This window comes from Miniopterus natalensis, chromosome 3 (genome assembly GCF_054644295.1).
Source record: "Miniopterus natalensis isolate mMinNat1 chromosome 3, mMinNat1.hap1, whole genome shotgun sequence".
Lineage (NCBI taxonomy): Eukaryota > Metazoa > Chordata > Mammalia > Chiroptera > Miniopteridae > Miniopterus > Miniopterus natalensis.
This window is the reverse complement of record NC_142083.1, coordinates 4,408,776-4,436,773: the sequence shown is the minus strand read 5'-3', so window position 1 is coordinate 4,436,773 and position 27,998 is coordinate 4,408,776. Positions and strand designations below refer to the sequence as shown.

The 27,998-nt window shown below is 45.1% G+C and overlaps 1 protein-coding gene across 1 annotated transcript in view; it reads right to left on the bottom strand.

Annotated features, from left to right (window-relative positions):
- HCN1 (hyperpolarization activated cyclic nucleotide gated potassium channel 1) overlaps nucleotides 1-27,998 on the bottom strand; it is a 254,087-nt gene that overhangs the window by 63,030 nt on the left and 163,059 nt on the right. Inside the window, exon 4 of the mRNA XM_087815043.1 lies at nucleotides 5,876-6,094. Within this exon, the coding sequence (XP_087671169.1) occupies nucleotides 5,876-6,094 (219 nt within the window). The remainder of the gene's footprint in view (nucleotides 1-5,875; nucleotides 6,095-27,998) is intronic.

The following is a 27,998-nucleotide window of genomic DNA, read 5'->3' as shown; positions in this document are numbered from 1 at the left end:
CATAAACACAGAGAACAGACTGATAGTTACCAGAAGGGAGGAAGGTCGGGGGGCTGGGTGAAAAAGGTGAAGGGATTGAGAGGTGCAGATTGGCAGTTACAGCTAGTCAGGGGGATGTAAAGTACAGCACGGGGAATATACTCAATAGCACTGAAATACCTATGTGTGGTGCCGGGGGGGTATTAGAAATATCTGGGGGAACGCTTTCTGAAGTATATGATTGTCCAACCACTATGCTGTACACCTGCAACTAATGCAAACTGATATTAAATGCAAACTGTAAGAACTTATATGCATATATGCATAACCCATGGGCACAGATAATAGCACGTTGAAGGCCTTGGGGGGTACCTTGGGGAAAGGAGATATCTGTAATACGTTCAACTATAAGGACTAATTTTAAAAATACTTAAAAACTGGTTTATGCTTGCTTAAGTTGTATATCAAATTGTATTTCAAGTTCACACTATCAACATACTTAGTTAAGATTATTTATCTCATTTCAGAGGGGAAAAATGTCTGACTTCACCAATGCTTATTTAAAGACACTTTATTAGCCTGATAGGTAAGAAACAATGCCTAAGAGGCACTCTAGATAATGCACTCCAAGTTTACTAACAGGCAGCTTAATGGAAGACACGTTCTCCCTCCATATTATTTTTCCATCACCTCTCGCTCTATCTGTCCATTCTCTAACATCTACCTTCTTATAGGGTCAGGCCTTATAATTCAAAGCCCCAGTGGCTCTCCATTGCTCGCCAAACCAAATACAAATAGCTTTAGGTGCTAGATCTATACTGTTTTCAAGTACTCCACAACCCATCCAAAGTGCATCAGTTCCCTACAAAATCCCATGTATTTTTCTGTCTCCTTGTTTTGTTCTAGTATCTCTGGCAGAGACCACTAGTTTCCATCTAAATCTGTTTGCTCTCTGCCTCTTACATTTGTATAGAGTGACCTGGTCTTAGAGCTGCCCACTGGACTAAATTTCTCAGCCTCCTTGAGTAGGAACATTGGTTGACTAAGTTCTCAGTGAAGTGTGAGTGGAAGTGATCTGCGTGTCTCCCCATGTTCCCTTCCTCGTGTCATGAGCCAGAAGACAGGCATTTCCATGGCACAGCTCCAAGCATGCAGACGAGAACAGTGCTCTAAGGCAGAGGTTCCCAAAGGTGGTCTCCAGACCAGCAGCAGCAGCTGCACCTGAGATCTTGGAAATGCACATTCTCAGGCCCGCCCCCAGGACTAATGAATCAGAAACTCTGAAAGGGGGGTCCAGGAATCTGTCTGAACAGCTCTCCTGGTGATTCCGATGCCTATTAAAATTTGGGAAGCATGGTGCTGGGGGCAGTGGAGGAAGAACCTAGAAGAACCTGTTCTGAAATGACCCTCAGGAGCAGTGCCACTCCAGTGACCTGGCCTCTCATCACAGGCAGCTTATTTGTGAAATCACATGGTTCTTTACGTAACTGAGTTGTCGAATCTCCTTCAGCTGCTCAGCATTTGCCCTAAGCAGCGTTTACTCAGTCTGGAATGGCCTGTTCAATATTTCCACCCCACTGAGCATTTCCACCTGCTCTCACTGGGATCCTACCTGGCTCTGCAAGTTTGCACCAGCCCATTTGCCCAACGCCAAAGAACAGCAGGCCAGTTTTGCTTTCCTTTAGTCTGTTGTACACATTGTTGAACACTAAAAAAAAAATGCAAATCTACACCCCCACCAGTGTGACTCAGTGGTTAGAGTGTTGGCCTGCACATCGGAGGGTTTGATTCCTGGTCATGTACCTGGGTTGCAGGTTTGATCCCAGCTCCCAGTCAGGAGGCAACCAGTCAGTGTGTCTCTCTCACATTGATGTTTCTCTTTCTCTCTCCCTCACTATCTATAAATAAATAAATAATCAATAAATAAATAACTAGGAAAAATATCCTCGTGTGAGGATTATTAAAAAAAATGCAAGTCTAATCATACCACTCTTTCACTTTATTTATTTTTTTAATATGTTTTTATTAAAAGGAACAGAGAGGGAGAGAGAGAAACACCAATGATGAGAGAGTCATTGATCGGCTGCCTCCTGCACGCCCCGCACTGGTCGAGCCCGCAACCCGGGCATGTGCCCTGACCTGGAATGGAACCGCGATCTCCTGGATCCTAGGTCGACGCTCAACCGCTGGGGCTGTGCCCAGGGCGCCCTCATCCGCAGGGGAAGGAGGCGCCTTGCCGAAAGCCAAAGAAAAGCAGGGAGACAGTTCGCTGCATGCACCGGCCTCACTCCAGATGTTTCTTCTTTGCTCTGCCATTACTCTGGCCGGAGAGATTTTTCTCTTTTAAATTACTCAATTAGAGGACAGCAGTGACCTGCTCAGCCATCCGCCTTTCTGAGCCAGGGACGCATCATGCCCTAAAGCAGAACACACTCCCGATGAACCCCGCAACTAGGAGGTCACTTCCACCTGCTGAAGGACACCTAGAGGATAACATTCCTGCTACTCACGGGGAAGTCAAGGTCAGAGCTCCACAGGGGAAAGCACACTGGAAATCTGGTTTCTAGAAAGGGATCTGTGTTTAAGCTAAATACATACCTAAGTACACTGCCGTCATTTGCTATAAATCCCGAGTCGGTGTGTTTATGTTTACAAATAATTAAATAAGCAACATAATACATTTTTTAAAAGGCAGTTTCACGTATACACAAGTGACAGCATTCAGAAGACTTCAGATGATGGCCTCTCCCTACTCAGATCAGGACAAAGGCTGGGCACCTGTAACACTCCTACTCCTCTGTCCCACCTGAGGACGCTGTATCCTCAGCATCTCAGTCCTCAGGTGACCACGTGAGGGGCTGAAAGTCATATCCGCAGTGACACAGACCCGCCCATCATGGTGCTAGCACTCCCCTGGACACAGAACATACACACTAAACAGGTTTCTACAGGTTGGAGTGAGCAGGGAAGATGTCACAGCCTTCCAAAGAGAAGGGCAGAGCGGAAACCACACAAACCACAGGGCTTCACCAGGGCCTGTCTCCTTTCTCTCTTTCCTTTCGATGCAGACAGGCCTCCCCTGGCACCTGCCTCACTGCCTCCCTCCCCCTGGCACGACCGCCCCCTCCATCATTAGCCCTCAGGGCGACGAGGCTCTGACCAGCACCAACTAATCTCAGGATGAAGGCCTTAGGTCTGTTCACCAGAGTCGGAGTTTGGGTCAAACTGGAGATAACATCCAGGCTCAGTTGTGTCTCAGCTCCAGGCCCAGAAAATCGGGGAAACCAGAAGAAGCAATGCCATGGCTGAGGCCAGGACCCGATGCACTGATCACCCGCCCTCTACCTAGTGCCAACCAGTCAGGAGAGCCTGCGACCCAAACTGCCTTAGTCACCACGGCTAATGGTTTCCCCCATATAACCCATGCCCTGGAGGCCGACCCGGAGCCAGGCCTTCGAGCACTAGCTCGCCTGCGTCTCCGGCGGGCACTGGCTCGCCTGCGTCTCCGGCGGGCACTGGCTTGCCTGTCTCTCCAGCGTGGGCTGCTTCCTCAGCTAATAAACCCTGACTTCTTGGTGCAACCGTCTGTTCGTGTCTTATTGGGCTTTGGTGTGCACGGGCAAAGGGACCCCTTTAGCCTGGTAACAAAACCTGCGTCAACAGTGAAAGGGGTAAAGGTACCTAAGGGGGTAGGATGAAGGGTGTGGCTGGTCAGGAGTATGTGGTTTGTTGAGTGAACAATAATTGTCAGGCTGGAAATGAGAGGGTTTAAAAGTGATTTGGCACCACTCTACCTCCACCCAAATTCTTCTTGAAGGGCATATCCAGGAAAGCAAGTATATTAACCATAATCACTTTATTTCCAGTGACCTGAAATGTGCTTTATTGCAAATGGGATTTGAGTGAATTGAAAAGGAGAGCAGGGCTTGGTGCCAGCCCTTCGTCTCTGGTTGCAGCATTAGCTTATACTAATTTGGAAGACTAGACTGATTAAAATATGATTTCTATGGAATAAGAAAAGTGTGTGATATCCCCAATTATAGTCCTTCATTTGCAAGGAAAAAAATAAGGATCTATGGATTATTCATTTAAACCAGCAAAGAACATTTGCCTGAACTGACTAGACTTAGGATATTACATTTTTGGTCTGATCACATAAAATTGCAAAATTCGATATGGTTTAATACAAGATTAAACATAACTCCCTTATACGCTGGGAAGATTACTTACATTAAATGGTACCTTCTTACTCCAAAGGGCCTTTAATAGGCATCAGACAAACTCTTACAGAGATGGACAAAATGTTACCGGCTTTTCCTTTGGGGTAAATTTAGCATTTTAATTTTTATCATTATTAGACTAAGAGTAACTTTTAAAAGCTTATACAACACAATCAGCATTTGAAGCCCAGAGTAGCACCCGCTCGCTGTCCTGTGTTCCTACCATCAGAAAACACAGGCTTATTTTAAATAAGCCATCCTGCACCTGCCTTGGATTTATACACTCAGCTTCCTGGATTCAGGAGGCTAATCAGAGTATAAGGGTATTTTAATTTGATCAGTTCCTCATATAATTAAAGTGATTCTTTGGCCATATTCAAATTTCACATTAAAAATATTTCATGTACATCAAGTATACCAAGGTGAGTTGAAAATCTCTTACTCTAACTTTATAGCGTCATGTGTTAAAATTCTTAAATCCCCACACATTTAGCCCAGATTCCTTTGAGTGACAATTTTCAGTCAGGGTCACCATTGCATTCATCTTCTCCCTCACTACGGGCTCTGTTCTTTACAATTTAATTGGAGGCTTCATTTAAAATGAACCTCAAAGCAATTCTGATGGTCCATCTTCTCATTACTTTAGTAATAACAGACCCCTTGCTCTTGGAATAGTGTTGGCCATGCAATTACCTTCAGGGGAGATAAAGTATCTCGGTTCCCTTTCCTGTGCTGAGGGAGTATAGAGCTGAAAACTTCCGTAAATAAAACCTGAAACGATCTCTGGCTGTTCTGTGAGGAATTTTAAGTCTAATCCATGGTCGCTCACCAGGAGAAGCTCTACAGCCCCTTCAACTGTCACCTTCAGAAGTGCTCTTGGGCCAGGGGCATACGACATACTCTCAGGGCCAGCAGAGCCCGCATGGAGCAAATGATTCCTTCGGTGAGGAAATATTCTTACTTACCTGTAGGAAAGTTACTGATGTTTGGTCAGGAATGTAAGACTGTCTGCCTCAGCCAAAGGCTTTCACATATGAACAAAAATCCAAGAACAAATCATTGCATATCTCTACTTTTACTCTCTGCCTTGAGCAGTTTCGAGCAGCAATCATTTTAATTAACAGACGGCGTATCCGAATGCAGGATAGCAGCTGTTAATGTACATTTTTAAGACTCGAGGGCGTGGTGACTTATCTAGACACAGGGCAGCATATGTCGAGCTAAGCATACGGATCATAATATGCACTGCGATGACAACATGCAGAGAGAGGCACCGGGGGAAGTCGGCAATGGGTGCCTGCCCCGTGGGAAGAACAAACATTTTCTAACATATACCAGAAAAGGCTTTATATGATTTAACTGAGGAAACACAGTAGAACGTGCCCCATGATAATACCTGAAATCAGCTTCACGCATTTTGAAACATGTAACTATTTTTTCCGTGAGTGAAAATTCGGAGTTTAAAAAATATATATTATTCGAAGAGAAACTGAAAACCAATAAAAGCTATGAGGACCATCTTGAAGAAACCCTGAAATATCAAAACAGATTGTGTTTTCCCGCGTCAAACATTTCATCTCATTGCGCGCTTCAGGAGGAGATGTCGAGTTATCTTGAACAGTATTAACTCAGTTTACGAAGCAGCCGGTTGAAGGCATTAGAGACAGAAGAGTTACCTTCTCCTGGTACTGCCGCCTGGAGGAGTCCAGAGACTGGATTAAGGCCGTGGCGTGGCCCACGAACATGGCATAGCAGGTGGCCCCGACGATCATGCTCAGCATGGTGATCCAGAGGTCGGACATGCTGACGGGGGCCTGCGCCCCGTAGCCGATGCACAGCATGTGGCTCATGGCCTTGAAGAGCGCGTAGGAGTACTGCTTTCCCCAGGAGTCGTTCTGCGGGAGAGAGAGAGGGTTGCGGGGTGAGAAGCGGCCCGGCCTGGACGGGGCCCGGGAGGCAGCGCAGCGCAGGGCGTCCCCGGCGGCGCAGGGACACCTGATGCTCCCCACGGCCTGCCCGGCGCCGGGAATCGGGGCTGGGCCGCCGGAGGGCCCGTGGGGTACAGCTTCCTACTCGGCTGGGGGTTTGTTTTTAAAACTAAAACTACTTTTGGGACAAAGGTGTGCGTGTCACATAAAAATGGCAAGGATGGATGCTGATGGCTCGTTTCAAAGTCTGCAGGAAATCTGTTCATTCTCTAGGAACGGATTTGCACGCTGAGGTGGGTGTGAAGCTGTGAGCCTAAGCAGAGTAATTTTTACGCAAACTATGATGTTTAGATTTTTAAAACCCAAATTGATATATTTGTCTACTTCTTAACCCTCTATTTCTTAAATAAAGAAGATAAACGTATTTCGAAATATAGGAATGAACGATGGAAAGATTTCCCTGAGGCCCTCTCTCAGAGTAATGTATATTCAAATTCAAATTCAAATGTCAGGGTTGACGATGAATGAATCTTGTTGGCTTTTTAAAAAGTATTTACGTAAAATAAAATAAGCAAAATAATATCTTGGCAAACCCTCTGGGAAAAACAAAAGCTGACTTCTGGGATTAGTTATTAGATTCAATTTCTGATGTCATTTCAAAACTTTATTCCAAGTTCAATTCTACAAAAATAAGCCATTCAATTTATCTTAGCTACCCTTTGATAAAATGAAAAAAAATTGTTTAATTTGCATCAAACTCCCTAGCCCAGGACTTACATAATTTATTATGCCCAGTGCAAACTGAAGTTTGGGCCTTTTAGTTCAGAACTCAGGTAAAAAAAAGAATTGTTAAAGATAACAATGTATAAATATTTTTCCTTTAAAAATATGTTATTACTTATAAAACTTAATGGGGTAATAGTGACAGATGAGTTACAACATAAATGTACAAATTTCAAAAAATAATATTGTAGCATAATTATATATAATACAATAAATAACATTGTATTATTGTGAAATCAACTGATCACACAATTTTTCTTGCTTAGTTTTCTGCAAATTCACTTCTCAGGTTATCAATATGTATACAATTAGTTTCATTTTTAATGATAAAATCGAAAGTGACATCAATTGCTTTTGGCTAACAAACAGGATCACAAATAATTCTTGATACTTTTTAATTTCAAGAAAGATCTTTCTGTTGATGTGACCATTACTGGAGCTATTAGGAGTATTATGTAGGCTGTGACAACATTGGGATAAATTTCTGATAAATTATTTTAACATATAAATATTAGTGCTTCTGAAGCTTATTCTCATAGAATAATTTTTTAAAAAATATATCTTTATTGATCTCAGAGAGAGGAAGGGAGAGGGAGAGAGAGAGAAACTTCAATGATGAGAGTCATTGATCAGCTGCCTCTTGCAGGCCCCCCGACTGGGGATGGAGCCCGCAACCCGGGCCTGTGCCCTGACCGGGAATCGAACCCCGATCTCCTGGATCCTAGGTCGATGCTCAACAGCTGAGCCACGCCCGCCTGGGCTAGAATACTTTTTATATAAATCAGTTTCATGTACATGTAAATGTGAGTTCTTAGAATTAAATTTTTTATTTTAAGATAACCATAGATTTTAGTGCAAACTGTAAAAAATAATAGAGATATACCTTTCCCTCTGTTTCTCAATGGTGACAGCTTGCAAAACTATTAATACAACGTCACAGCCAGGAAATGCACATCCATACAACCCAGTGATCTCATCCACATTTCAATAATTTACATGTACTCATTTGCACATGTATTTAGTTTTATGCAGTTTTATTGCCTGGGTAGGTCAATGTATTTATCAACACAGTCAAGATACAGAGCAATTGCATCACAACCAAGATCCCTTCCACTATCTTTATATTGAATTTAAATGTCTGCAATGGTATTTTAATATTTCCTCTGACATTTCCCGTAACTTGCTAAGGTTATACAGGAAACCGAAAGTAGTTTCGTGATTTGTATACAATCCAAAATTCCTGTTTATATATCCTATTCCTTTATTTTCAATTACAAGGACAATTTAATGTAAAAGTTTGTCTTCCTTGTTAATAACTAGCTCATTTACAGCTTCACATGGAACAGGGTTGTGTCCCATCAAATGTGATGGTCTTTGGATTTAATCTGTCTTTCTGGGCTGGTGGGTATTTGCTTTGCATTGTTGCAGCTGTTTTCAAAACTGTCCCTTGTAAACTACAGAGAAATCTCATTAACTCTCTGACATGCTTTATTGCATGTCTGCATGTATTCTCTATTCCGTAATAATTTATTGGCAAAGTTTGCTGCCTGAGCACCGCAGGCACTGCCTTGGAACTTGGGCAGAAGATTTAATATTTGTGTAGATGCTGCAGGAATAGGCTCCTGGGTTGACAGGCAGCGGGCCTCTCCCCCTCTCCCCGTGGGTCCTACCCCTGTGGCCATGGCGGCCACTGCTAATCTGGCCAACTCTGCCCTGGCCACGCTGGGGGCACACAGCGCCCCAGGCTGCTGAGGTGCGCCTTTGGGTGCCTGCCCCCTGGGCTTGCAGCCTCCCGTGTGCCACCTGCAGACCCTGCTCAATCACGTCCATGCCCCACTGTCCCAGGGACTTCATTTACAAAACACAAATTCAAAAATAAAACCATTAAGAATTTCAAGATAGCGGCAGCAGAGCCTTAAACCAAGCACAGGGTCTTTCTGAAAGGGTGTCCTCGAGCAACGTCAAGGTCATAGCCCACGGACCCATGAAGCCATTCCTGCCTCTGTCAAATAACTCTTTCTTGATCATAAATGTTTAAAGTTATTTTTTCGATGTATGAAATACATGTGGATATTTTGTTCACGTTTTAATGGGGTTTTCCAAAATCAAATTTATAGATGAAAAAATTGGACATGACTTCAGGTGGTGGGCACACAGTGCGATGTACAGATCATGCGTCCTAGAAATGTACACTTGAAACCTATGTAATCTTATTACTCAATGCCAGTCCAATAAATTTAATGAAATAAATAATGTTGACTTGTCTAAGGTGTATGCTGGTGTTAATGTATTAGATCCCCTAAGAGGAGAGCTGATGCTACTTTATCCCTCTGTATAACTTCACCCTCTGGAAGGTTCCAGAAAAGACTGTTAATTAGAACCCCACTAGACAAACTGATAAGTAACATAAGTGTCATGGTGGCCAAGGCATGGAAACAACGGAAGTGTCCTTCGATGGATGGCCGGATAAAGAAGATATTAGACGTGTACACAATGGAACACGACTCAGCTATAGAAAAGATGCAATGCTGCCATTAGCCACAACTGGATGGATCTCGAGAATATCGTGCCCAGCGAAATAAGTCAGAAACTGTTAATAGCCCTGTGATTTCACTCATACATGGGCTGTGAAACTGAAAGCAACGGATGAACAAATAAGACAAACAAACAAACAAAAACTCATAGGCACCGACAGCCGCAGGGCGGTTACCAGGGAAAGGGTGGGGTAGCAAAGGGTAAAGGGGTCAGACATATGGTGACGGGCGGAGGTTTAGCTTCGGGTGGCGGGCACACGGTGCAATATACAGGTGATGCACCAGAGAACTGGACACTTGGATACACTAGGAAACAGGGTGGTGGCCAGCGTCAGAGGGGTGAGGACATTTTTAAGCAGGATGTGGAAGCCACTGAGGGGTTTTCAGCAGGGAACAATACCATCGGAGCTGTGCTTCAGGAAGAACTGTTGAGCACTGATCCTGCATAGAGGATGATTTTGGGCAGACAGAGAGCACAGTGACTTGCCCAAGGTTACCAGTCTGCATGAGGAAGGTCCCGTGGTTTGAGCCCAGGCGCTCTGGCTCCAGAGACCACGCTACTAACCACTACATGGTACTGCTCCTGGTTTCTAGCAATAACCCTTTTATAAAAAATTAAGTATACAATTATATATTAATTTTAGTTGGAGACATTTATCTTTCTTAGTTGTAGTGATATGATCTGCTTACAAACATCTGTACCTGTGACACCAACCTTTTGCACCATAGGTGCAGTCAGACCGTTTCTAGGAGTAAAATATAAAGTCGGTGAATAACTGAACTTCTGGAGCCATATAAAGAATGATGCCTGGTCTGGTCCTTAGTGCTTGGTCTAGACTTGTTTTCTGGTCCATTAATTGCTCAAGTTCTAAGTGTACTTTTTCCTGCTTCAACAATGATGATAAAATACAAAATTTGTATTAAGTGGATTTGTAAATTAAAATTTAATGATGCTTGAGATCATGGATATTTTCCCCATTTTCTCTTAATGTTGGTGCATTATTTTAAAAGGAAAATAAAACACACCAATAAATTATTTTTAATTTGGCATGTATATCAATCCGTTTTGTATACTGAGTTCATTAATACTTCTTACAGAAAAGCCCCAAATCAGACACTATTTCAAGACTTTAAGTTGATTTTTCAATTATAATTATCATTTCAGGCAAAATATTTTCATTGGTTATCTCTCTTGTTTGTCCAAGCAAACATAAGCAGATGTGTTTTACATATTTTTGCACATATAATTATTAGTAAATGAGTTTTATATAAGGCATACATATAAAGAAACGATGGAAGACATTAACATACACTGAACACCTAGCTCCCTGCAAAATATTATTACATCGTCTCACTGCTCCTCACAACAGCCTTGAAACCCAATACTGCTCCTGAAGGTAAGAAATGCAAAGCTTAGGAAAATTAAAAAATTGACTCAAAGGCACAGGCTGGCGGGCGCCAAGCCGGAGCTCAGCCGGGCCTGCGGGACCGCGTGCCGACGCCTGGGCCCAGACGCGGGGCACAGCCTCTGCACGAGGAATTCCTGGTCCTCACCACGCAGGGTTTTCACGCCTTTTAAGAACATAACCACAGCGCAGGCCTCCTTTACTGCATCTGTTTTCATTTCAACCAGCGGAAGGGAGCCTCTGCCACACCTTCTGGGAATTCAGAGGAAAAATTATCCCCGGTTTTCATGTGAGATCACCTCGGGGGAAAACTCCCTGGGGAGTCTGACGTCACAAAATTAGATGATCCGGTCACACGTGTTTTCCTGTGGGCCAAGGGCTCTCAAAGGGTCCTCCTTCCCGCCCGTCCCCAAAGCCTGCGACGGAGCCGCCCGCCCTGTTCCTTCATAGGAAACTGCTCTGGAAGGCTCCGTGCCTGAGGCCTAGTCCTCCAGGGACCACAGACGGCGCTGGCGACAGGGTGACACAGGGTGACATAGGGAGGCAGGCTCCACCTGAAACGCTAATCAGTCTGTGTTTCCGCTCAACCCCCGGCCAAACTAAACTGAGCCGGGTGCCCATCTCTCAAGTGCTGGGTTTACCAGGCACTTTCAAATGAATTTTATGGGCCCGAGTGAAACAGCGCCGCGCGGAGGAGCCACAAGTTAGCGGACCGTCTCTCTTCATAGGATCCTCAAAGTTTAACTCTGCTCGTTGACTCCCGAGGCGTTAGCATATTGGCCGTGTTATAAGCTACTGAAATGAGAGGGAAAGCAAAGAACCGGAAGCTCAAGCTTTGCTCTCGGGAAAGGAGGTGGCAAAAGGGCCGGAAAAGAAGTGGGAGGCTACCCTTGGGTGGTTATTGCTAATTTTTATTTCTACAAATATTTGTTACTGTACAAAAGAGTGAGGCATTAGATATTTTCTAGATAATCTGCATACATGTCAATTTGTACGAGACAGCATGTCATATGAAAATCATTTGTATTTTTTATGAAGATAAAATGAGAGACTTTCTATCACAGGTTGACACACAAAGTGGCTGTATACAAAAGAGCTCATTAATTTAATGTGCTCAGGTGTTTTCCACCTAAAATAGTTCTCTAATGATGGTCTAAACTTATTAACAGTGTGTGTATGTGTGTGTGTTTAATTTAGCAAACGCGTATAGCTCTTTCTATTGCCTGGTACAATTCCAACCTCTGCAAATATATACACCTTGAAGAATTTTATTAAAATACAATATTCAGAGTTAGGCATAACTAAAATACAGAAAAATTTAGATCATAGAAGAAATGTGTCAGCTGACAAGAAACTTACTTAGTATTTGGTTATTCACACTGAGGTTAAAAAGAGCATTTCCATTATCCCAAAACTCAAGCTCTCATTTGCTAGATTCTGAAATCACCTTTTCATGGTAAAATCTGCCCCTAACGTTTCACACATCCAGACAATTTTGATGGTCAGGTAAACAAACTTCTCTTTTTCTTTTTCTTGGGTTAGCCACTGTGCCTGGGTATCCACTACCAGAGGTAAGAAGGGGCAGTGAAATAAAAGAAAGGACTCAACCCACTAAGCATTTGTTTTCCTACGGTAGGTTGATTTTTATTTAGACCTTCAGAAATTTGGAACTCTATGAAATCATAGCAAAAATATTGTGCTTTTTATGAGCAAGCTGAGTTTTAGAATCTCCATAATCATAAGATGAAAATACATAAGTAAATAAATAAATTCATATATATATATATATATATATATATATATATATATATAAATATATTCAAAGTACCCAACTTTATTTTTATCTAATAAGCAAGGAATAATATACCTAAGGTCTCGTCTGGTGTGGCTAAGAATTGAAAAAACATAAAGAATCCTCATACCTCTAAATGCCAGAAGGTATCACTTTCACTGTATTTGCCTAAGCACAATAACCGCAATGCCACCACCAACAACAGCACCGAGCTCAGTTTACGTAGATCCCTTACAGTAAGCATCTAATTGGACTTGGCGATGATCATTAAACGGTACGGCAGCTAGAACAGCCCTCACGATGGTCACTCTACCGATAACGATGAAGCTCAGAGTCTCCTTGACCTGCCCACGGCCTCACGGTAAGAAGCAGGGTCTCTCCACTGGCCCACTGCAAACGCCGCGCGTTTTACACGGTGCCTCCATGGTCGCGACCCCGTGCTCCGCACACTTATGGGTATTTAAGAGGAAAAGTCAACTGCGGTTTGGTGAAACCACCTCCACCCATGTGAGAATGTAAATCAGATGATTACGATATATCTGGGAAAATGGTGCAGACATCCACTGTGATCTCAGCTGCTCCGCACTGGCACAGAAGGATCTATTTCAGGCAAATATACTCTTGTTAGATCAGTGGTTAATTAAATATAGGAAAAAACACTCCCTTAGGCCAGCGAGTTCCAACCTTTTCATCTCATGGCACGTAAACTAATTACTAATATTCTGTGGCACACCCAAAAATATATTTTTTGCCGATCTGACAAAAAAAGGAATAATTTTGATTCATACCAGAAAGCTATGGGGTTAGCTGTTGTCATTTTTTAAAATTCCTCGCCCAAGGATATGTTTTTATTGATTTTCGATAGAGAGGAAGGGAGAGAGAGAGAGAAACATCGATGTGTCCCAACCAGGAATCAAACCCTTGACCTTTGGGGTACAGTACCATGCCCCAACCAACTGAGCCATCCGGCCAGGGCTGTTATCATTGTTTTATCTGACAATTTAAGGGAAAAGAGGTCAGTGCCCCTGACTAAACAGGTAGTGCACATTTAAAAAAGTTTTCTGGCACACCCATTGAAACTCGCTGCCCTAGGCTGAAGTTATTTCAATCACTAGTTTAAACGATAAATGACACCAGTAAAAATTACTGTGTTACATTAGAAAATACCTTTAAAATTCATCTTCTTTAGAGTGAAGTAATAACTACACAAATCAGCAACAGTAACTGTTACTTAACTCTAAAGGCGTAACCTTACATTGCAGACAAATCAAGGCTCAATTACACGCTAGAACCTGGGGTATCGATTATGCAATCGAACAAGGTAAGCCCAGGAAATCCTGCGCCGTGTCAGGCTAAGACGCGGGGACTACCGAGCACTTACAGTTGTTTTTAGCAACCTAACCCCCAACGTAAAGCTCTTATCCTGTGGCGTGTGTCCAGTGTATTAGCACATCCGGCCTCTGGGTCAGAGTTACCCTCCGACAGAACGTTTTGCTTTGACGTCTAGATCCACATAAGCCTTGTACACACACAGTTTTATAACGTGTGGGCCTCCTGATCTCAGGTACAGCTTCAGAGAAAATTCAAACACCAAACAGCAGGACTTAAGAGAGGCAAGCGCAACATCTCGACAAGCAGAGTCGAGCCAAATCCTTTTTACTAGTACTTAGGAAGGTTAAATCCCTAGAGCCCCAGTTGCTCTGATGAATCAATTCTCCACTCACGTTACACTGGAGTGAGTGTGTGCGGGGGAGAGAGGGGGAGAGCGTGTGTCAGAGGGAGAGAGATTTCTTTCTTAGGCTCAGACTCCCTTCTTTCTGCCATATCCTGGAATTCAAATATAGACTGATCTGGGTCTGCATAAGCAACAAGCTATAACACAGAAAGAATTCAAAACAATCTGTTTTATTTTCTTATTTCCTCTCTTTTTTTCCTTTCTTCCAGCTTTTGATTCAACCAACTTACAAGAAGACTGAACAATGGTGATTCAGACATAATTTCCATTTCTGATAGTCTCCTTTCAGTTCTTTAAAATCAAAACAAAAATACGTGGACAACTGTCCCACATCCGACTGCGACATTACCATCCAAAGAAAATACTCATGTGAAGCCGGTCCCCCCGTGTTTTTTTCCCAGTCCTCCCCTGAGGATATGCTTCCCTTGATTTCCAGAGAGAGACAGGAAGGGAGAGAGAGGGAAACATCAACATGAGAGAAACATCAACGAGATGCCGCCGGTACTCGCTCCGACCAGGGGTCAGACCCACAACCTGAGTACGTGCCTTGACTGGGAATCGAACCCACGACCCTTTTGTGTACAGGACGAAGCTCCAACCAATGGAGCCACCAGGCCAGGCGAAGCCGGTTCCCTTTGAACTTCAGTGGATTCGGTTTGAATTCCCGCTGTGAGGATATTCTAGCCATTTTCTTATGGCACAGAAAAGAAAACGAAGGATACTTTACTTTTAGGAAAGAAGCAGTCAAATTCTTCACCATCCAAACTATCATAATAAAAAGGCAAATGCTGCCAGAAACCCAGTGCCCCTCTGTCCTTCGGTAGGATTCGTATGCGTGCCCAGTTCTCACCTCGCCCACTGCCAACAGCTCCCCCAACTATGACCACTTGGCTGTGAGGCGTAAAAGTCTGTTTTCTGAGGGGACCTCACCGCCTGGTGCGATTCCTGTAAAAGTCTGACCTGTAGCATCCTGGGCAGAATGCCGCGTTTGCTGGACACCGGCCGCTGGCTCTGGGGGTCACGTCCAGACAGGCCGTAGACGTGGCTTCCTCGGCCTCCTGAGACGTGGAGGGCAACGGCACCGTGGCTGCTGGCAAAGCCGGGGACGCCCGGACGGCTCCCGGCACGCGCCTCAGTCCACGGGACGGCTCAGGGGCAAGCGGTCAACATTCAAGGCCTAACGCTCCCTCTCCCGCACCACTTCCCCGACTCACGCCAGCTTTTGCCGAGCTAGTTCTGCAATGATCGACCTCCCCCGGGCCTGTCTTCATGTTTCCTCGGGCACAGTGACACGGTTTATCAAGCCGCCTCTGTGCATTCGGATGTGGGCACATGCGCCTGGGAAAGGTGTGCGGAGTGGGCTCCCTGTGCTCTACCAGCAGGCTGTCCCTGGTGGCAGTGTGACCCCCGGCTCCTGGACGGTGGACACTGAAGCCGCGGGAAGCCTCAGTGAGACGACCTCACTCACAGCGGTGAAGGCAGGGAAGAGCGCCCAGTTCTCAGGGAGAGTCGAGGTGCAGACGGGCCTACTCCAAACCTCGCCCACACCTTCCTTTCTAAATACACTAAGACGTTTCTAAAGGCAAATTTGATAGTGAACTGAGGCATTCTGAAAGGCAATCATGTACTAATTGGGTTAAATCTTCATAAAATGGGTTCATGGTAAAGTATCTCCTTAAGGAAGCTAAACGGTTAAAAAAAAAAATCCCTATGAACATACAATACGAGGCATTAAACCTAAGCTAAAAGCAGAATCCATATATCTTGAAGCCCAATAATTTGTCTCCCAAATTTAAGAAAACCACTGGGTCTTGTTCTGTACTCTGGATATAAACAAATTAGACCATTTGAAACAGAAAGGAGTTCCAGAAAACAAACCTTATACCCAGGTGACCAACATTATCCTATCAAATTATAAATCTGAAGACATCACCGGGGTTCTGACGTTGTTCACTCGACTAAGCAGATATTCCCAATATATTTTTATTCATTATTGAGGGAACTATGGCAGGTGTCACTCCGATCGAGAATTTAGTTATTTGTTGATCTTGTCCCCGAGGGCAGGGACCATCTCTAACCATCTCTGTATCACAAACGTCCAGCAGTGACTGATATGAATAAAATCTTGGAAAAACATACACAGGGTGGGGCAAAAGTAGGTTTATAGTTGTGAGTATACAAGACACAGAGTTTATTCTTCTATTATTTATTAATTATTGTATTAATTTCCATACGAACAGCTGTAAACCTACTTCTGCCCCACCCTGTAAATGGCTTAATGCCAGTGTGTGAGTTTTTCTGTTCTATCAGGTCACCACAGCTACCTTGAATTGTGTTAGAGGTTGAAAAGCCAGATGCTTTTACCTGAACCACAAAGGACACCAGAATTTCTCATTAAGATTCATGGTATTTACACTGTGATTGTGATGTGAACTTTAAATTAAATTAAATCAAACAGATGCCCTTAGGTTGATCAACTATCTCTATGGCAGATGGCACAAACAACTCAGCACATATTTCAAAATGGATGTAAGAACTGAAATAACACAAAGTATTCAAACGTACTGGGATTCTTTCCTTCATGAGAGCCTTCTCTGCGGAGCGGCTTCCCTGGCTAGTTTCCAGATGGTCATACTTCCCTCCTTGAGAGCTTTCTCCCGGGAGGAAGGCAAAGGTCCTTCCACAAGACAGCTTTATAATTTCCTGGGCTCCAAGTGTTCAGAGTTGAATTTGAAACATCACTAATAATGCAAATACCATCTTTTATTTATTTTTTAATTTATTGTTGAAAGAATTACAGATATCCCTTTTTCCCACTGGCCCCTTCTACCCTGCACCTACCCCACCCCCTCAGGCCTGCCCCACACCATTGTCTATGTCCACGGGTCATGCACATATGCATATAAATTCTTTGCTTAATCTACCCCCGCCCACCCCCCCCTTCCCTCTGAGATCTGTCAGTCTGTTCCATGCTTCTGTGTCACTGAATCTATTCTGTTCATCAGTTTATTGTATTCTTTAGAGTCCACATATAAGTGAGGTCATGGGACATTTGTCTTTCTCTGCCTGGCTTGCTTTGCTTAGCATAATTTTCTCCAGGTCCATCCATGCTGTACCACAGGGTAAGAGATCCTTCTTTACAGCTGCGTAGTATTTCATGTTTTAAATGTTTTCTCCAGGAAACACTGGAGCACATTATCAATACACAGAAACTGACAATCTGCAGAAGTTTCTCTGGCCCCCCCTTACATGAGGATGACACATGTAGTGGGTTCCACCATTCACGGGTGGAAACGGACTAGCCTAGTGAAAACAGCTCTCCTAGATCTCGCAAGGAAAGCATGGGTGGTGCGTTTAAATGTGCAGTATTATTCATACGGTGTTATTTAGCTTCCGATGATTCTTGTGCATGTCCAACACAGAACATAGAAAACACTATTTTTGCTTTTCAGAACATAATTGATCAGATGTGACTGTTTTCAATATGCTCCAGTCTTCTCGTCAGGGTAGATGATAAAAGCAGCAGAGACTTCTCCACATAAAAATAAGCGCTGAATCTTTGGTGAGTAGGGGACACTACCCCCAACAGATTAAAAAATGATCAAGGCAACGTCAATGTTGAGTTTCCTAATCTTAAAATTTCCTGGGCTTCCCAGAATCCCTTCCCATGTATGGACCAAATAACAGAGAACACATTTAACTAAAGTCTGGATGTGCTTTGCCAACAACCCTGAACTAGCCTGACCTTGTGTAAAACTCGAAACTGCGAAGGTGATGAGAACACGGGTGGGCTTCCCCTGGGCGCGGAGGCAGGCACCCAGTGTGCGGCCATTCACTATTAGTGCCTGACTTTTTGATGGATGGCCTGAGGTGTGAAGGGACGACTAATAATTTAGTATTCAATAAATTGCCACTAACAGTTTACTTTTCTTCCTACTATGTTAACGTGATGTTTCTGCAATATATTATCGACTGGGAAAACCCCCAGCCATGGTCAGGGGAGCCATTGGCACTAAGTTAGGTCAAGGTCAGAGGTAGGGGCAGAATCTATATGGTCTGGGCTTCCTAGGTCCTGTGGATCTGACTTTTAAACTGCTGGTTTGTAAGGCCACACCTGCCATACCTATTGCAGGGCAAATGATCGTGTCATACCCAGTTTCACTGCCAACGTAAATACAAGGTCACTGCCTGCAGCAGGGGGCTGACGAGAATGCGGAGCGATCTTAATCACGACGCCCTGAACACAACTAAGAATCTTCTCAAGGCCTTTTGAATGTATTAAAAAATGTAAATACGTGAAACAATATGCTCCTCATTGTGAGCTCCGATCAGTTTAATTTGGCCAAGCAGACGAAAGCAGCTTCCTTAAATAAGAGCTACCCAGGGTCTCGTTTGTGCCGAGCGGGGAAATGAAGGTCATGCTAAGGCGTACGACTTCATGGCGGAAAATTATAACCCTCCAAACACCTCCCAGAAAGAAGCCACAAGCGAGAGGAACAGCAACTGTCAGACAGATTTCAGAATCTTGTTTAGACCACCGGACAAATGCTAAGGTAGAAGAGAGCAGAAATTCTAAATATACCGAGATATGCGTTTTTACAAAGTAAGGCTGACAAGGTCGGAGGCAGGGCTGGATGTCTCTCATCAGAAGGGCACAGAGAGTGACCGCCACACAAATCTGACTATGCAAACGTGGGCACCTCAATATTCCAACGTGGCGGTTTCCTGCGACTTTCATCTTAGAAAAAGGAGGCCACCTCCGGTTTGCGGATTGATTTTAAAAATTGATAAAAGGGCATTTTTATATTTATTTTTTAATCCTGTCTTTCCACACTTAGAATGATAGGCTAAAAGTGATTATTACGTATTCTGTTAAAATGCAGGCAAAGAAGGTGAGAAAACATATTCATTAAACTGTATTTATTAAGCAATATATGCAAACAAAGATTAAGCGTGTTTGCCTATTATACATGCTTTCATTTATGTAAATGCATAATTAAACACATTATAAGTAAATATATAATTAGATACATATTACATGTGCATATATGAGATGAGGGCAATAACCTGTCACAGAGCTCATCTGGGCTAACACAATAATGCTGGCAGCATTAACATACTCTGATCTATTTAAGATTGTTTTACACACAGCTTTTAAACCCGAGCAATCTGATCTTTTCTAAATGAAGTTATGGCAGAAAAAGGTCATGCGTTCAGGCTGGCAAGCCCATGAGGAAAGTAACAGTAAGATTCCAGTTAGACTCTGACGCCGATCAATCCACATAACTGTCAAGAGCTGGGCCCCAAGATCAACACAGATGTGGGGAGAGAAACACAGCTGCGCGCGGGGACGCAAAGCCCGGGCTGCAGGGCCTCGGCCAGGGGGGCCGCTCCTCCGAGCAGAGGGGCAGGTCGGACACTTTGCCAGCGCGGAGCTCCGGTTCCTCTCGGGACAAGTCCTTTATTTTCATTTGGAGACTGATGCCCAATTCTCTATGCTGTTGGCACGACCTGACCCAAAAGTAATGCCAGAGCACAAATGGCAGTGACCCCGAACATCAGGAGAACATCCCAGGACATCAGGGGAACAGCTCTGTCTGGGCTTCTTTCGCGCACGTGTCCCTCTAGGCCAGGGAACGCAGGTGGCTTTACGCTCCTGCCGGTACGTCTGGGACACCTTACGGGACTTGGGATGGACGTCACACTTGGCAGCGTGGGCTTCCTTGAAAGGATCGGTTACCTTGGGCCTCGTTCGGGGGAGCCCCGAGTGTGGCGCCTACGACACTACCCGGCCTCCCGCGCTGAACAGGCTGCAGGTCTGAGTTATCCCCGCGCATCTGCAGGCAGCTGGCACCGTCCTAGGCAGGAGGGTCACACGGAGGCCCCGCAGCCGTTTTCTAGGTGCCTGTTGACCGAGGACTTGCAAGCAGCTCCTGGAGGCACTTCAGATTCAGGAAACCAGTATTCTGTGGGACAGGCGACACCCTCCAATCGTGAGAAATGGGAGATGAAGGCACCCCCAGGAGGGTGCCAAGCAGCAGCCCCCAGCAGTGCTGACGGCCAGGACGCTGGGGTGACCAAGAGCCAGAAGTCCCCGGAGACCTCGGCCTCCACGTCTGTCCCTTGCCCTCGGCTCTCTGCCCAGGAAACTGACCAGAAAAAGCTGCCGCCACAGGTCCCCTCACCTCTGCCTGCAGCTGGCTCCGGGCGGTGGGGACCCTGGCAGGCGGTCAGAGAGCATGGGGACAACGTGGTGGGTAATCTGGGCTGCGCTCCGGAGAGTCGGCCGGGTTTTCTATGCTCTTCTATGCGGCCCCATCTGCGCGACCCCCTTTCCTGGGTTTCAGCGCTGCCAGCAGTCTGATTGCCCTCCCTGGGTGCCCTGCTGTCCCGTGTGGTCCCCAACATCCCTCATAACTTGGGAAGTAGCCCCTTTAAACCTTCCCTGCGCTCTGCAACCCGAGGGCGCCATCTGTGCTCGGCGGGGTCCCCGCCCATGCAGAGCTGCTCAGCGGTCGGGCAGAAAGGGGGGCCCCCACGGGGGGCCGGACATAAACTTAGAGGGGAGCAGAAAGGCCGCCTCAGGAGACCCGCCACCACGTCGACGAGCTCAAGCCATTACCTCCTCTAGGTGTCCGTTCGTTTGAAACAAGCAAGTATAGACTTCCAGAATCTGGGGCTTATTGTTGCCTCTAAAAGTTCATATTTCTATTATTCTGATCGTGGAAACAACTTGACGGACAGCTCTGCGGCTCACGGGCTCCCCTGGGCCCTGCCAGCCGCTTGGGCGCTGCTGAGATGCCCGTGGAGAGACGTCGGGGGAGAGAGGGCGAGGCCTGGTGGCCGCGGACCCAGGGTGAGGAGGGACTCCCGGGGATGCGCTCACCCAGCCTCTCCCAGCCCCGCACCCAGGGCCCAGGGCGGTCCCGCCCGCCCCTCACGCGCCCGTCCCAGGCCTTCGCCAGGAGCCGCCCCCCACGCAACCACAAGGCTCCCCGCTCCCCTCCCGCCCTTAGGCTCTCGGGCACCACGGTTCCTCCTGTCCTTTTGCTCGCTACACTCGCCATGTCCGGAAGGCTCTTTCCTTTCTGCAATTTAAATTCTATCCGTCTTTCAAATTTCAGCTCAACGTTTACCTCTTCCCTGACAATATTTCCTTACAATGGATGAAACAATCTTCATTTGCAAAAAGAAAATTCACTTGCTCACCACTGTCAGCCAGGACTTGCCCGGGTCTGGAGCTGGAGAGAGGGTCAGCAAGAGTTTGACCTGAACTCCCAGCATCCTCCAGGATCTCCTGGGACCTTCTGTAAATTCATATTTCTGTTTTCCTCGCACCTTCCCAGCTGAGGTTCTAGAGAGAGAACCATGTCTGTCTATCACATACAAACTTCCTTGACCTTGCCAAGTTCATTGCTTATAAGCAGTACTTTACAATGATAAAAAACATCAAAATTGTGATTAAAAAACTAACTCCACATTTTAATTGCTTCATTTTTAAACATACACCAAGAAGCCAAGTGCTAATGGCTTTTGTAGAAATTAGGAAATTGATTTTTGCCTTCTGAGTAATGTCTCCTAAAGGGAGAACAAAACACAAAAACTCTTTATAAGCAAATTTGCCAAAAACGTTTCGAAATTTTGAGAAAAATCTTACTTTCACTAGAATGTTACTGTGAAATTAAAAATATCATTCAATTAATTTCCAAACTGCATTTGGGGATTTGTTTTGTTTAATAAACCTTAGCATAACCCCAGCAGCATACATAGTTCACTTGGTTTACTGCCGATAATGTTGAAAATTTTCCAAAATACAGCAGTATAGCTTCATCATTTTATATCTTAATTAATAAATGCATTTATTTAGATTAAATAAACAACTCGAAAGAAGAATCCCTATTGCTACTTTCTATTGTGAAAAGCATTTGTTTGTCTCATATACGTGCTGGCATCCCAGTGTTTTCTGAGTTGACTCCGACCCAGCCAGCTGACACTGGCCAGCTCTATTTTTCTTAAGATATTTTCTTCCTAAGTTGCTTTTTACAGCTGCCGGTTTCCAAGGTACCAAGAGCTGAATACATCACAATTTTCTACCCTTAAATGTCAAACAAACAAACCCACACACATCTATCGGCTATCCCCAGGATGTCATTTACTGGCATATCTTTAAAAAAATTTTGCGACCAGCAGTCTCAAACCCAGCTTTTAGTTTGTTGAAAGAATAATTTTTTTAAAAAAACCTTCCACAATTTTGTGTTCAGGGTTAACATTTAAGCCGTATAACTGCTCTGCTGAGAGACGCCCTTTTCTTCTTCCTAAGGTACCTGAATATTTCTGTGTTCTCTGAAATCGATTCAGCCTTTCCTTTGAGACAGTCCTACTTTCTCTTGCAAATTAGCCTGCAAACACCAGGTGTTTGGTTAGCTCCGACCAAGTTATGGTTTTCGGAGACATCATTTGTGAACAAAACTTACTGTCTTATCATTACATTCGTTCAGTTATTAGTGTTGCAAAGCTATGATATTTCTAAGACATGGACCTGTATGTCAAGTGCATGGGTCCACTACATTGCTTTTATTTTTATGTCTGCATATTGACTATAAGCTATTGTTAAAATCTTTACAACTAAAACAAAGCATAAAATGCTTGTAAGGAATGTAGGTCATCTGGAAATTTGAGATATAGACTAGAAAAACCCTATCGATTTATGAATTAATCTATAAAAGTTTTGATTCGTTACCATTGATGGAACTACCTGGTTGAAATTATGTGATGGTGGTGTTTCTAAGTCATTTAAAGGACAGATAAGTCTTTCCTGTTCTCGCTCCAAGAATCCTTGGCTCTGGGAACAAATCCTGCCTGAATGGAGGCAGCACTTGGTTACTCTCCACTTTCAATGTTTCTGGGCATTATTCGAAGGAGAGCGTTATGTCTTTGACCTCCAAACTCTGAATTATGGTGAAAAGAGCACAGACTTTGGAGCGAGATGGTTCTTCAGTAAAATTCTTGCCTGGCTTCTCACTAGGGGAGGCCACTTGGTCCCTGGGAGCCCACACTGCCCTTTATAAAACTGTGGATAAAATGTGCAGAATCATCCTGAGGGTCAATGAGATGGAAACTACGTGCAGAGCCCCTGGGACGTAAGTGGTGGACGCTGGGAACCACGAGAAGACTGTCTACATAGTCCCACTACGTAAAAAGGAGGTAACACTGTAGAATTTGACTTTAGAAAGGATTTTCATCTGTCTCCAATTTTCTGCTATGGGTGCACTGCCGTTGCTGGTGCTAGTAAGCCTTGGATTTTCCCTAATTTAACATTCCGGTTATTCTGGGAGAGTCATGTGCACCACTGTTTTCCTTTCGGTCAGGATGGCTGCTTTTTGGTCATTTTAGTGCTAGCTTGAAGCCATGAAGAGACAGTCATTTTTAAAAAATATTTGAGTCACTCTAATTTACCATGTCCTCCTTATGAATTTGTAAAAATGTGTTCTATTAGTAAACTTTGTATAATGAGTGGTTAACAGCTGATTTGTATAAAATCATTAATTTCGACTCACTAGTAATAAATGCAATTGCATGTTTTTATATTAAACATTGTATAAGACTTGTAATGATTTAATATCTTTCATGTATTATTAAATTCATGCATTATTACCACTCTGCTGCTTTTGAAAACCAAATTTTGCCTGGGGATGATACAGGACAAAGAAATAAAGGCAGGAATGAGCAAAATAGCCCATTAAAATGAAAGAGAAAAGGCTGAATTTGAAACAAAATGATAGGCAAGACCAAAAATAATAATAACAAAAAAACCCTTTTAATATATAATTGTAATAGAGATATATATTATATATATTTTAATATAATATTTTGTAGACAGAGTGGGCAAAAGTAGGTTTATAGTTGTGAGTATACAAAAGTTTATTCCTGTATCATTATTTATTAATCATTGTTTTATTTATTTGTATTACAACCGTAAGCCTATTTTCTGCCAATCCCTCTATAATCTGAAAAAAGAAGAGACAAAGGAATAGAGAAAAAATGAAATAGAAAAAAAAAGAATTGAGAAAAAAATGAAAACAGAAGGTTTTATACCTAGGGGAAAATACGTATTACATAAAGTAATAGTAGCCAAAAATTAACAAGAAATTATTATGGGCCCACTAACTGTTCTAAATGTTAAATACATTATCTGGGTTAACTTTCAAAATAACATTAAGAGGTAGGGATTGACTGTAATGATCTTTTTTACTGACAGTAAAACTGATGGTTTAACTGGCATCCCAAGAATCACGAAGTTTGTAAGAAATGATGATAATTAGACACTATCAAGATTTGTCCCTATAGTCACCCGGTAGAGTTACGTATTGTCATATAGCAAGTGGTTCTCAAACTGAGTGCTTAGAGCACAACCACCCTGAATTTTTTGCAGGAATCTGGAATTGGGCAGGGTGGGCAAGAATGTCTAGCCTCCCAGTATGCAGCTGTGTGTGGGGGTTTTAACTGGGGGGAGGTCACCCACGTGGGCCCTGTCTCACTCCCAGAGCTGACCAGTGGGTGCTGGTGATCCAGTGACACTCCACCTGGTGCTGACGGCCGGGGAGGGAGGGCTCTGATCCTCCCTGGGGGAACTGTGAGAATGCTTGGAAGGCAAGGAAAACGAGGTTCAATCAATTAATTGCTTGAAGGCCCCAGTGGCTGTAACCACTGTTGGAATTTTTGGAATTGTGGAAATAGAGGGAGCAAACTGGGAAGTTTTGGGGTGGTGGTAAGAAAGCAGGGTGAGTCAAGGGGAGATTCTGGAGGAGGTGTAGACTGGTAATGAAACGGTCTGCATGGAGACTAGCTGTGGCCAGTGGGGAGTAAGATCAGCCGGGCTCACAGTGCTGCAAGAGTCCCTCCTGGTTGGACAGTGAAATCCATGAGAAGAACAGTCGGGGTAGTGGCGGGCCCATGACAGTGACGTGAAGCTGAGGCCTGCAAGGACCGCAGGAGTGTAAGCTGCATGGGAGGGAGGGCGGGGGGACACTGCAGAGAGGAGGGGTGAGTGGCACAGTGTGACATCAGGGAGGGATGTCTGAGGGACAACGGCAAGAGAAGGGACAGCAATGTGAATAAGAACTGAGTCAATTATAAATCCAAAGCATACTTTCTAACGTCTAGATATAAACAAAAGCACACATACACACAAAAAATCACCAGATATGTCTTGTTTCTTATAAATCCCTGGATAACTAAAGGAGCAGAGTACAACAGAACCCTAATGTTTATGAAATTCTCTGTTTTATAGTTAGAGGCATTTTAATTTTAAAAAGCCCAGGTAACAATGACATCCCAGTGACATCCTTCTGCACAGCAGTTTGCGAATGAGCCCGTGTTCCAGTCAGTGCGCTGTTTCCAGGCACTAAGGCATAGCTGCTTGTACTTTCTCTTCCTACCTCCTAAAAACGTGCAGTAGGTGCTTTGCTGAAGGTAAAAATGTTCAGGAAACACACTTTTCAAACTATCTGGGCTCCTTACTTGAAGTGAAGCTGAAATGGAAAACGTCTTTCTTCCTTCCTTGTGCGTGCAAGACTCCCCACCTGCGGGGCGCATAGCAGGTGCTCAGTTAATGTCTGCTGAATGCCCAAGTTCAAATTGGAAAAAATATCACGCAGAGGAAAATTACAAAAGCTGTTGGTTTACCCTCAAACCTATCCAAGGTGACCCGCGGGGAAGGGTTAAGGCGGGGGTGGCACATCACTAGTGGAGCTGGAGAGGGGTCCCCCGTCCCAGAACCGGGAAGGTGCCGGCCTCACTTCCTACCAGGTGTATTCAGCAGAGCTGGTTTAGGAGCTGGCGTCAGGTGACAGCTCAGTGCTTCTCACTTCTCGGGAGAGAATAAAAAAATAAATTGTGAGTTGCTTAGGAGAGATTTATAGACAATATTGGAGCCTTGTGACACAAAGTGATGATTTACGGAGAGAGTGGTACCATTTTTATTTCCCATTTAGGTCTATGGGTCACACCCCTAGAGAGACACCTGGCGTCGCCCTGCGTGACTCCGCCCCGGCACCACTTTCATTCAAAGGGCTCACACAGTTCTGGGGGGAGCATCCTGGGCAGCGTTCGAGGTGAAACCGGGACTGTTCTGTGCGCACTGGACAGGACTTAGTCACTAGGAATCCACAGGGAAAATTAAACTCAAGAATTCAGAACGACAGAAAACAGAAGTAAAAGGACATAGAAGCAGGAGGCGGAGGGGTGACATTTTCTAGGGAATAAATTAAATGAGAGTCATCAGCACCCGGACGTGCAGGGCGAGGGTACCCGGCCTGGGTCTGAACAGCGAGGGGCGCGGTGGATCTGAGGCAGCCAGCTCTGCCGCATTTGGGCGCCTGGCCCCACTGCCACGGCCAGTATGTTTGCGAGCAGACTGCGCCAGGCGAGCTCATTGACAGGCAGTGTTTGCACTTCTCACGACAACCCCACGGAGTGGGCGTCACTGAGTTCTGGAAACTTGGGAAAGAAAAAGAAGGACGTTTCAGCTCCATAATGCACAGTATCCCGTTAGCAGAAGTGCGTTCGTTCCGAGACCCCCGCGGATGCTGGACGCCACAGGCACTGCCAACCCTGTGCATCCTGTGCCTCGCCCTAGACATGCGCGCCTGGGACAAGGTTTAATTTATAAACTGGGCAGTAAGAGAATGACAGCAATAACTAATGACGCGACAGAACAATTCTAACGGTGCACTGTAATAGAAGTTAGGTGAATGAGGCATTATTAAGTTAGGGCTACTTGACAAGTCCTGCGACACCAGGACAGTGGATGTGACCATGAAGGCAGCTACTGAGTGACCAGCTGGCGGGCAGTGAGTGCAGACGAGCTGGGGAATCTCCTGGGCGGGCCGGGCAGGCCGGCGTGAGCTTTCAGCCGCTCCTCAGCCACGCTGTGCGGTGTAAAACCCATGAACCGGTATTTCTGCGGTCTGACACTCGATCTTGGACTTGCCAGCCTCAGAACGGTGGGAAAGAATTATCTGCTGTTTCGGACCCCAGCGCGTGGGGTTTTATGGCAGCCTGCGACGGCCGGGGCACAGCGTACCTGACAGTCCCAGGTGCTGGGGACACAGCCGAGCCTGGAAAGGGCGTTTGAGGCTGGAACTGGACTCACCTGAGTTCAGCCTCAGCTCTGCCCCTAACAGGGGGTATTAGCAGCTCAGGGCTCAGCCTCCTCACTGGGAAACTGGGGTGAGCAATGTGCGCTTTAGAGCCGGAGAAGATGAAACGAGATGGGGGCGCACGGGGCGTCCTGAACCGCGGCAAGCACAGCACTAAGTACAGGACCAGGCCCGCGGGAGAGCGGCCCTTCCCCCGGGGCCCAGCCACTCCCCAGGCCTCCAGCCCCAGCTGGGGGAAGAAGGGGCTTTAACCTCCGTCTCTTCCAGAGCAACCTCTGCGTGATCCTCACGCACAGCACCGCGTGCCTAACGGACAGCGATCCAGGAGAGGATTCCGCAAGGTGCCCAGGGGCACCGCGCTTCCGTCAGGGAGCTGGAACCCTCCCGGCAGCAACAGGACACGCTTCAGCTGCGTTCTCACCGCACCCTCACATTTTCATGAAGCACTATCTCCACTTAAC